At 38.3% G+C, this 12,233-nt stretch overlaps 1 protein-coding gene across 8 annotated transcripts in view; it reads left to right on the plus strand.

The window, feature by feature from the left end:
* Positions 1-895: 895 nt before the first annotated feature.
* LOC125450720 (SHC-transforming protein 3) overlaps positions 896-12,233 on the plus strand; it is a 218,444-nt gene continuing 207,106 nt past the window's right edge. For 4 of the 8 annotated variants that reach the window (XM_059644602.1, XM_059644604.1, XM_059644603.1 and 1 more), the window contains exon 1: positions 1,975-2,758. In XM_059644602.1, the coding sequence (XP_059500585.1) occupies positions 2,213-2,758 (546 nt within the window). In that variant the 5' untranslated portion in view covers positions 1,975-2,212. Of the gene's footprint in view, positions 962-1,203; positions 1,268-1,974; positions 2,759-12,233 lie in introns of those variants that run through there. The other 4 variants (XM_059644608.1, XM_059644607.1, XM_059644605.1 and 1 more) reach the window with 4 other exon arrangements.

The raw sequence follows: 12,233 nt of genomic DNA on the forward strand, positions 1-12,233 counted from the left end.
GAAAATTGAACTCAGACTCTTGAAATACATTGGCTGCAAGGTGTTAATTTTACCAAAGACAATGAAAGATTAATTTGGTAATGAAACAAAGGTAATGCATCACACCTTTATTAGGCGCCAAATGTTGCATTCAGAAACACGCTCAGATTTCAGAAATATGGTTGATTGATAAAATGGCATACATAAGTCATTTCTGCACTTGCGTAAAATGTTTTTATTAGCAATTGCCTTTACTAAATTTATTTAATCACTTTGATATTGTAAAACATTCTGTATTTAAATATATTTTATGCACCTCACGCACCGGATTTTTATGCTTTTTAAATTTTTACGCAAATTAAAATATTTAATTTATCATTTCTAAAATATTTGCAAAATCGTCCCAGTTAGACATTTTTACATAACTATGTAAATCAATATACCGTCCTTAACGAAGCGATTTATAAATGATGACGATATTAACATTTTGTGAGCTTTGACTTTGCATCGCGCACACATATACTGAAAATTGCGAACAACTTATCCTCTTTCCCATAACAATTTGTGATACAATCTGATATCGAACAAAGTAATTAACATTCAAGTCACAGAAAAATCGAACAGCATCCACTCTGCTATGTGAATGGACCAGTTAGATGCATCTTCTGAGGAATGACAAAAGAGATATGTAAGTGGAAGAAACTCTTCCAATTGAATTAGCACCTCGACTCAACTATAATAATTAACTTATTATAAATACGTTTTTGCTAAAAAAATCCAAGCCATTGCTATCAAATTGTAGTAATTAGATTACCTTCTAGACGTGAAAGAAACATACCTGTAAGGAAAATGGAACAATCCACTATTCAGAAATCCTGTCCTGAATGAGTCATCCAGGTTCTTTCTTATTGGATAAGGCCATTAGACCCAAGGGATCGTTTGGCAGATGCGGCAAGGCCCTATTTCATTCACAGAATTATTGGTATGCGCCCTTACCATTTCATTCAAATAAATATACATGATTGGAAATATCACTTTCTCATAGGATAAAAAAATGTTTTTTTCTATGTGCTGAAATGAATTTATATATTAAAACTTCATTCGTTTCTGGGTGGAATGCTTGAGAGTTGAGTTAAAATGCTGAAAAATTAATTCATTACATATTATGAATGAGATTTACACTGTCTTTTATTAATGGTGGTTCTCTGCGGGAGAGGAGGAACTTGTTCATAAAATGGTGGGGAAAGAGAAGCTTTATACAATGCATCTTATGGATCTGGCACCAGAGGTATTCAGTTCATTTTAATAGAGTAAATCATTTTACCTGAAAAATGCTGAGGACGTTGCCACTGTGTTTAGGCATTGCAGTATTTCATGAATTCTAATTTCTGAAAGCAACATTAGATGGATAAGGAATGAAAATATTCAGTAGATGCATTTTATTTAATCTCCCCATTCTTAGTTTCAAATTTTAAGTAGATAAAATGGGATCTTTCTAATTTGAAAGGGTGTTTTTTAAACACACAGAGTCAATCTGTTTTTCTGAGTTGTAACACTTTTCAAATCTACTTTGATTTTGTGCATTGGGGCTACGTTTTGAGGCTATTCTTACATTTAATATATTGTCTAGTTCATGTTAGATTTGTAGGGGCTTTGAAAATGGTATGTTATATTATGACTGTATGTAGCACTGAAATGACTACACAGCTTGCTGGGTTTGAATGATACAGTCATCTAATGCAGTAAACAGACATAAGTAGAAATAATTTTACTGGAGCTGAAATTCCTAGTGATTAGAACTGTCTACTTTCTAGAAAAGCAAAAAAATCCTCAGCTTTGAGCGAAAATGCCCTTCTATCAAATCGGAAGGGGAAATTCGAAAATTGATTGGTTCTAGTGTGCTGTAAGTGGGTGGATGGTTTTGCAACAGGAAGTGATTTGCAGTGTTCAGTGAGCCTTTTGTTGAAAAGGGTCTTCTCATTTGTGTGAGTCATGCTTTTGCTGCGAGCAGCTTGGCAGCTCGAAGCAGGACGGTGATCTCTGTCTTAGCAAAGTACTTCTAGACCAGGCCCTTACTTCTATACTTCGGGTCATATTTATTTCTGTGGTATTCATATGCCTGGATTTATCACGTTACCTTTGGTGTTATGAGAGTTCTGCTATGGTAGAACAAGCGCTTGCTAAGTTTGCATCAGATCTGGATGTACATATGCAGAAAAGCAGATAGAAGGGCATGCTTCACCGTACAAAGTATAACCGTTTTAGGAATGATTCAGTGACATCATTCGATGAGCTTATACACAACTTATCAATGAGCGGCAAAGGCACGACTGTTACAACGACGACAACGACATCCGAAGGGCCTTCGTATCCAACCTCATCAGAGGTGCTCAGCAAGAATCAGGAAGATGGGCCTACCACACTCTGCACCTTCATCCAAAAGATGTCCCATATGAAATTTGCTAACACAGGCAGCCTGTTGGGCATCAAAAATTTATCCTCTGCAGTAAAAGACCTTGCAGTTTCTAAACTGCAAGGGAGTTCAAGCACTCCTAGTTCAGTTACAACAGCAGTAGATATATGTAACCCTATCTCTACCACTCCGTGTTCCCAGCAGGACGTGAACAAGATGAGCACAGACAAGAAGACCAAGGTAGAAGACGTTCACCAGGGTGGAGATGACTGGAACCATAGTGGCAATTTTGTCAATAGATCCTCACGAGGATGGTTGCACTCTAACGAGAAGATCTTGGGACCTGGTGTGACGTATGTCGTGAAGGTTGGTTGCTTTTTTCTCAAAAAAATCTTATCTAAAAACTCAGACATCATTCATAAATATTAAAATGCAGCTTGTTAATTTACCCTTTGCTCCAATCTGCTATTCCCATATATATTAAATTCAACATGGTAATTTATTGATTCAGCCTCAATAAACATGCTTACCTTATTATGTTTAAAAAAATCTCATCATACACTTACTAGTTTGCCATATATATTACATAGATTCATGCTGGTCATAATGAATTTATTTTAAAAGTTTTTTTTGTAAATATTTAATATTCAATATAATTTTCTTTCAATCTAATGCCCGAGTGAATGTTCTAAAATATGTTTCAGCGCTGTTTAAAATGCCTGTAAAATTCATACAAAATGTTGCAGCAATTAATTTTTCTCATTTCTGAGAGTTAATCTTTGTTTTTTAAAGACATGTTAAAAGTTATTTGTCACTACTGACCTGTGTACGTAGTTCAGCACATTTTGTTTCTAGTTAGCAAAATGCTGCAATCTGCATTTAATTAAGATTATACTGGTGTTATGCTTATGTATTGAACAACTTTACCTTATCATTACATGAATTAATGATCCACCAACTAAAAAGAAAATGAACTAATAACAACATAATAACCTAAAATAGGTCAAACTAAACTCAATCCAGTGTTATATGCTAACCTGGTGAAAATGGGTTAATGCCAATGTAATTGATTGTATAAAGGATTATTGCAGATGCAAAGTGTTTTTATGCAGTAGAATCCTGTAATATGCGATTGTTGCAATAAATAAAATATTGCTTATAACCAGAACTTGTGATAATAGAAATGCGGTACCATCACTAGCTCTGTGTCAGAAATATACTGGACATGAAGTAAAATGAGCTTATATTAGAAACCTGCTGGAACCTTCTCATATAAGGCGGTAGGTTTTCATGTACAGCACCATCTTTTGAGTAATTTGAAAACTGGTGTCTAGAAAAGACTTTCAAACATCATTTAGAATGATCTAAAGCAAAACCAAATTACAAAGGATTATGAGTACTATTAGTAAGCAGATTTTTTTGCACCTTGCTCAGAAAATGTTTTTGACGGTTAAAAAAGTGCACAGTTGTAAAACTGACCACACAAATTTACATTGCAGATCCTCAAAAATACATAGCAAAAATATTAACTAATGAATGGGAAAATTTGCAAGTGCCCAATTCCTCTTATTTATAAACTAGGGGGAAAAACCCTTCCATTAACTGATGGTGGCCTGTCTCTTGATTTTCTGATGTTGTGTTCAAAATGGTGGTTCCAAAAATAGATAACGTTGAAAGATGCATTTGTATGCAATTGAATCTGTTGTTTATGCTGCTGAACAGAATATTCGATTGCTTATAAAACTTGATTATAGCTTAGTGAATTCCTGGAGTGCCTTTGCAGTTTGGACCTAAATTTCAATGTGTGAAATGTCTGAAACTCGAGTACATCTGAAAGAATATTACATGTGGGTCAGAATGTGGCTTTACTTACAATTCGATGAACGACATTAGAAGACATAAGAACAGGACTATATAAGACTTTGATAAATATGCTATTGTGAATTAAAATGTTCAAGCGGCTAACTACAAGTTGAAACGTTCTTACTGGGACTATTCGCAGCACACCCTCCCCACCCAAGTTCTTCCATTTAAATTTGAACCATGGAAAAGAGATGGAGTCAGTGATGGGGAGGTGGGGTGTTTTTTTTATCATTTGTAGCTGTTGACTGCTATTTGTGTGAAAGAGGTAATGAATGTACACACAATGCATGCACAGTGATGAAACTTAATGGCTATGTATCGAACAAATTTGTTTCATGCTCGGAGCATTTTTAATTAGTGTCTCATGTTCACTTTTCACCTCATGCACCAATGAAACAAACGACCTTCATTGATACATCTGAATAAAAGTCTTTCCAAAATTTCTGTGTAATGTTTTGTCCCATCATTGCAAGCTTTGTAGTTTTAAAATACAGCAGATTTGCTATGTAGACAGGAAATAAATTTGAGAAGCGAAGACCAAGCTGCTTTTCTCAGAAAAGAAAAAATTATAGTAAGCTGTTTGATTAATATGCATTTTCCATGCTGCTGATTTCAGAGCTCAACCCTCTTCTTTACGAATCATAAATCATGTTGCTACTGAGGAATATTTCAGGTGCCGATGGTTGTTTGCTATCAAATTTGTTTCAGTTGCATACCAAACCCTCAAAGCTTCTTGTGTGCCATTTTCCTATGCCAGTGGTTGGACAAGCCAGCACAATACAGTAGCATTTTTTGAATGAAGTAATGTGGATTTGCGAGCAAAGCCGAATCATTCAGACTCCTCTCTGCATTCCCCTCTCTCCAAAGTTTGGCATGTTGCAGTGTATATAGCTCTGATTATACTTCCAAGTTTCTCACCATTAAATAAAAATATTCAGTTGCCATTCATGACATTGCTTCCATATTTGTTGAAAAATATCAGACAGACACTTGCATGCTGTTAAAAATCACTTCAAAAGGACAGGAAGTACCAATTTGAAGAAATGTTTTGAAGAGGAATGGAATTCTGCTATTGCAATGCCAGCATGTTTTGTTTAAAAATTTATACATTTTTCAAGTTTGCTCAGAAACTATTGAGATTTAGAAATGATTGCATAATTTATTATATTTAAGTATAATAAAATCTCATTTGAAGTTAGTGTGTTGGCAACAGTTTTGTTTGCATCCAGAAAATGGATAATGAATACAATAGAGGAAGTTTTGTCATTGTGACCCAAGGGTGTTCCTGTCGGTTACATTGCAATGTGAACTGTATGGATAAAGCTTCAGGTAAAGATTTAACATTATTTGCAAAAAAACTCAGTGGTTATGGAACGGTTTAATCAAGAGAGAACTGAACTGTAGTATCCTATTTCTTTCATGTGTCAACACCACATCTTGATCTGTTTAAGTGGATACTAGCAATTTATGTCTGATGTATTAGTTTTATGTTTATAATAGTTTACAATGATTATTTTTCTCATTTACAAAACTGTTATCCTAAACAATAGTTTGTGTACATACTTCTTAAAAAATTTAGAAAGTCAGAATTTCTAAATAGTTTTTCATTACGTAAAACTCTGACCAAATTTTATAGTACCTTGAAACTCTCTGCACATCTTAGTAAACTCGCAATGTTTCATTATACTTAGCATTCAAGTAAGTACTGAATTTTTACTGCTACAGAGGTCTATTTATGTAGTTCCATCTGTCTTATCAATTTACACTGAAGAACGGCTCCAGATCAGTAAATCAGTTAGTTTATTTAATTAACCAAAGCAGAATGTTTTAGTTCTTTCACGGAATGTGGACATCACTGGATGGACTAGCATTTATTGCCCAATATTGGTTGCCCTTGAGGAGGTAGTGGTGACCAGCCTTCCTGAACTGCTCAAGTTTGTTTGGTGTAGGCACACCCAAAATGTTGTTAGGGAGGAGTTCCAGGATTTTGACTCAGTGACACTGAAGGAATTGTGAGGTATTTCCAAGTTAGGATCGTGAGTGACTTAGAGGGAAATTTGTAGCTGGTGGTGTTCCCAAGTATCTATTGCACTTGTTCCTTAATATGGTGGTGTGTTATGGTGCTGTTGTCTATGAAGATTTGGTAAATTTCTGCAGTGCAGCTTGTAGATGACACCCATTGCTGGGACTGAGTGTCAATGCTAGAGAGGGAGTGGATGTTCCAGTAATCAAGTGGGCCAATTTGTCCTGGGTAGTGATAAGCTTTCTTCGAGCAGTATTATTCCAAGCAAGTGGGAGGTCTTCCATCACAGTCTGGACTTGAGCCTTGAAAATAGTGGCTATCTTTGGGAAGTAAGGAGCTGAGTTGCTCGCTGTAATATTCCTAGCCTATGATCTGCTCTTGTGACTGCAGTATTTCTGTAGCTGGATCAGTTTGGTTTTGTGTCCAATGGTAACCCCCAAGTTGTTAATAGTGGTGGATCCAGCGAAGGTAGTGCCATTCAATGTAGACATGTTATAGTGAGACTGACCCTCACTGGAATTGCTCATTGCCTTTCACTTATCTTGAAATATTAGGTGCCATTTTTGATCCCAAACCTGGATATTATCCATGTCTTGCTGAATTTGGACATGGATTGCTTTCGTACATGATGAATCATGAATGCTATTGAACGTTGTTCAATAATCAGTGAATGCTACCACTTCTAACCTTATGGTGGAGAAAAGGTGTCAGATGAAGCGCCTGAAGACAGTTGGACGTAGGAATCTATCTTGAGGAACCCCTGCAGCGATGTCCACTGACCACAATAATCTGTTGTGCTACGATTGATTCAAGTCAGTAGAGAGCTTTCCCCCAATATTCACACTGATTTGAATTTTCCTAGGACTCCTTGATGTTATACTCCTGCAAATACACCATTAATGTCAAGGGTAGTTGGTCTCCCGTCCCCTGTCCTCTGCAGTTGATTTCATTTACCCATTTTTGTACTAATGCTGTAATGAGTTCAGGAGCTGAGTGGTGCTGGAAAAGCCCAAACTGGGTGACAATGAGCGGGTTATTGCTGCTTGATAGCTTTGGTGATGATGCTTTCATTACTCTTTTCCACATAGGCATCACTGGCTGGGCCCACAATTATTACCCATCCCTAGTTCTTGAGAAGGCGATGGTGAATTGCCTCCTTGATTTGCTGCGGTACACATCCTGTAGGTTGACCCACAATGCCACTAGGAAGGGAATTGCGGAATTTTGACCCATTAGCAGTGAAGGAAAGGCAAAACATTTTCGGTATCAGGATGTTGAGTGGTTTGGATGGAAACTTGCAGTTGGTGGTATTCCCACATATCTGCTGCCCTCGTACTTCTCAGTGGAAGTGGTTGGAATGTTCTGTCTGAGGATCTCTGGTGAACTTCTGTAGTGCTTCTTCTGGATAATACACAGAGCTGCTACTGAGCAGTGATGGATTCACTGAATGTTTGTGGACATAATGTCAATCAAGTGGGCTGCATTAACAGGGGTAGTGTCAAGCTTTTTGAGTGTTGTTAGAGCTTCACGCATCCAGAGAGTATTCGATCACATTCCTGACCTGCCTTGTGGATGGCTTTGAGGAGTAGGAGGTGAGCTGCTCACTGCATTATTTCTGGTCTCTGACCTGCTCTTGTAGCCACAGTATTTATATGGTGAGTCCATTTCAGTTTCTGGTCAATGGTAATCCCCAGGATGTTGTTACTAGTCAGTTCTATGACGGTAATGTCATTGAATGTCAAGGTAAGGTTTTTGAATTGGCAATGACTTTCTCCAATAAGAGACACTGAGGTTGATAGGCGATTAAGAGTAGACTAATGAGATGGCATTTGTTGGGTTAGCTTCATTTTGCCTTCTGTGTAGGTAATAGACCTGGGCAATTTTCCACATTGTCAGGTCAATGCCAGCATTGAAGCTGTACTAGAACATGTTGGTGAGGGATGCAGCAAGTTTTGAAGCACAAGTCTCAGTACTGTTGCTGGAATGTTGTCAGGTCTCCATAGGCTTCAACTATTTCTTGATACCTCGTGAAATAACTCCACAGAGGCCAATATCCCATCCCAAGACACCCTTTATTTACATGTGCTTAGTATTTGACACTGGTCCGGCTTCCTCAGAGCCAGCTCTCAGCATGAACAGACACACTGAAACCTTGGTTGTTTCTGTCAGCCAGGGCTCCCTGGTTGGACCAAGCTAACCTCATTGCAATCACTACAGAGTGAATTGATTTGGCCGAAGACAGGTACCTATGATATTGGAAATCTTTGGAGGAGGCTGCACGATATCACTCATTTGGCACTTCTGGCTACAGATTGTTGCAAATGCTTCAGCCTTATCTTTTGCACTGATTTGAGCTCCCTCATCGTTCAGAATGGGGATATTTGTGGAGCCCCATCCTCCAGTGAGGTTTCAATTGTGTACTGCCATTCACAACTGGATATGGCAGGACTGCAGAGTTGAGACCTGATCTGTAGGTTTTAGGATTGCTTAGCGCTGTCTATCACTTGCTGTTTGGCATGAATGCAGTTCTGTTTGGTAGCTTCACCAGGTTGACACCTCAGTTTTCGGTGTGCCTAGTGTTGCTACTGGCATGCCCTCCTGCACTCTTCTTTGAACTAAAATTGATTGCTTGATTTAATGGTAATGATAGAATGGGGGATGTGCCAGGCCATCAGGTTGAAATTCATTTTTCAGTATAAATTTGCTGCTGTTGATGGCCTACTCTTTAAATATTAGATCTGCTTGAAGTCTATCCCATTTAACATGGTGGTGGTGCTACATACAATGGAGGGTATCCATTAATGTGAAAACAAATCTTTACAAGGACTGTGTGGTGTTCACTCTTAACAGTATTATAATAGACAGATGCATGTGCAGCAGGCAGATTGGTGAGTTTCAGATTAAGTATGTTTTACCCTTATGTTGGTTTGTTTGCTACGTGCTGCAGATTCAGAGTAGCAACTGTGACCTTCCTAGCCATCATGATGGATAATGTAGTCCCCCGCCCAGAGTACAATCTGCACCCTTGCTACTCTTGGAGCTTTCTCCAGGTGGTGGCCATCATGGAGGAATGCTGATTCATCAACCAAGAGGAGCAGTGCAGGGTAATCGTTGTCTAGCTCATATTTGGCCTGATTCAGTGTGACATAATGGGATCCAGAGTCATTGTAGAGGACCCACAAGGCAACTTCCTCCCTATTGAATGTTACTGTGCCACTACCGCTTTTAGCATGTCCTGCAGGTGTGGGCATGTCAACAAACGGTTGCATGGGTCACTATTTGTAAGGTATGATTCCATGAGTATGACCATGTTAGGCTATTACTTGACTGATCTGTGAAACAGCTGCACCAGTTTTGACTCTAGCCTTCAGATTTTGGTAAGGATTACTTGGCAAGATCAACAGGGCTGTATTTTTCATAATTGTTGCCTATGTTGATGCCCGGTGATCCATCGCATTTCATCCCTTTTGAGACACTCTAGCAGTTAGATATCCTTTGAGTGGCTTGCTGCGTCATTTCAGCAGCCAATTAAGAGTCAATCACATTGTTGTGAGTTTAGAGTAACATGTAGGAAATACCAGGTAAGGACCGCAGATTTCCTTTCCTAAAGGACCACAGTGAACCAGATGGGTTTTACCAATTGACAATGATTTTTTAGCCTTCATTAGACTTTTAATTCCAGATTTATCTGTGTCACTTTCCACCATCTGCTATCATATGGTTTGAACCTTGCTCCCTAGAATATTACCTAGATCTCTGACTTACCATTCCAGCAACAATATCACCACGCTATTGATAATGTTAAAAAAATCAGAGCACTTTTAACAAATTAAAGTTTGAAATAAAAATATCACCTTTTCTCACAACGCCCATTTAATATTTTAGATATTTTCCCAACTGAGTTATCTGAGTCCGATTTCAACTTTACTATCGTTTTACTATTCTTAATAAAAAAACTGAAATAACTGTAGATGCTCTGAATCAGGAACAAAAACAGAAGTTGCTGAAAGAGCTCAGCAGGTCTGGCAGCATCTGTGGAGAAAAATCAGAGTTAATGTTTTGGGTCCTGTGACGCAGTCTGAGGAAGGGTCACCAGACCTGAAACATTAACTCTGATTCCTCTTTACTGATGCTGCCAGAACTGCTGAGCTTTTCCAGCAACTTCTGACTTTACTAATCTTAGCCTATTGTGGTATGCGTGACTCTATTTTGCATTGCTTTGCTTTGCCTGATTTATGTCAATGTTTTGTTTCATCTGACTGCATCTTGGTAGTTGATTAATTATGTAAGATTTTTGTAAGAATATCTGTTTGAAGCAACAGGCAGTTTTTTATTAAAGGCCTGCTTTTCTGTGTGTATGCTTCATGGTGCATTGTGCTGGGGTCTGTACTTCTTTCTTATGACTTAATCTTGATATTCGAGCAATCTATTGAGCGTACATTAATTGTGTTCATTACCAATCTTGCTCTGATGAGACTAATGTGTTCCAGCTCTCTGCTGGCCAAAGGTACCTTGTCTACTAATTTCTTTGTTCAACTAACTACAGGACACATAATACTTGCCTTACTGCTCAAATGGAATGTTCTGTTTTGATTTCCCAATTGATCTAAAGGATATGTGTTCGCTGAATTTTTTGCGGAAATTACTTCCATATTGGCTGGATTGGAAAAATATAATTGATCTCCTTGGTAGTTTTGGATGTGTGTACTTGATCATTTCTGCTGATACCTGGATCCTTCTTGGCATTAGTAAAAACATACAAATTTCTATATTGATACTGTAGTTGACCGGTAATAATAAGCAATCTCAATCATTTATCTACACTGGATAGGATGTGAGATGAGTAGAAACCTATTGGATGAAAGCTTAGGGAGCCATGCCTCTTTGGGCAAGTGAGCTGTATTCTGCTTTCATGCAAAAGAAAGCCTGAAATGACAAATAATGTGATTTTATGGCTCTTGTGGTGGAGTGGTAGTGTCTCATGGAATCATGGAGCTGTAAAGGATGGAAACCAACCCTTCGGACCAACTTGTCCCTGTTGCCCAGATATCCTAAATTAACCTAGTCCCATTTGCCAACATTTGGCTTGTATCCCTCTAAACCCTTCCTGTTTGTATACCCATCCAGATGCCTTTTAAATGTTGTATTCATTGTTAGTCCAGAGGTTTGGGCTCAAGTCCACCTGCTTCAGAAGTGTTGAATAACATCTCTGACCAGGAGGTTGAGAAAATTTCTACTCCATTGACCACCAAGGAATATCATGCCTCAAATATATATATGACATATCTCAAACTAGTATTTTCTAAAATAAAAGTATCATTTGCATTTGACTTGACCTACTAATTGTAGTAATTTTCTAGAAAGTGTACAGTGCTACTCTTTATCACCAGTTTCAATTATAAACATCAGCGATGTTGTGGTTGGTTGGGTTTGGGAACTGGTGGACTGAATCATATTTTAAAACAGCATTTAATGGAAGTGATTAAGACTGGTTAATCAAAGGACAAAGAACAAAGAAAATTACAGCACAGGAACAGGCCCTTCGGCCCTCCAAGCCTGCGCCGATCGAGATCCTCTGTCTAACCTGTCATCTATTTTCTAAGGGTCTGTGTCCATTTGCTCCCCGCCCATCCATGTACCTGTCCTGACAAATATTAAAAGACGCTGACAAATATTAAAAGACGCTAACGTGTCTGTGTCTACCACTTCCGCTGGCAACGCGTTCCAGGTACCCACCACCCTCTGCATAAAGAACTTTCCACACATATCTCCCTTAAACTTTCTCCCTGTCTATACTCCTCATGATTTTGTAGGCCTCAATCAGGTCCCCCCGCAATCTCCATCTTTCTAATTAAAATAATCCTAATCTACTCAACCTCTCTTCATAGCTAGAACTCTCCATACCAGGCAACATCCTGGTGAACCTCCTCTGCACCCTCTCCAAAGCGTCCACAT

The sequence above is a fragment of the Stegostoma tigrinum genome, chromosome 3 (assembly GCF_030684315.1).
Source record: "Stegostoma tigrinum isolate sSteTig4 chromosome 3, sSteTig4.hap1, whole genome shotgun sequence".
Lineage (NCBI taxonomy): Eukaryota > Metazoa > Chordata > Chondrichthyes > Orectolobiformes > Stegostomatidae > Stegostoma > Stegostoma tigrinum.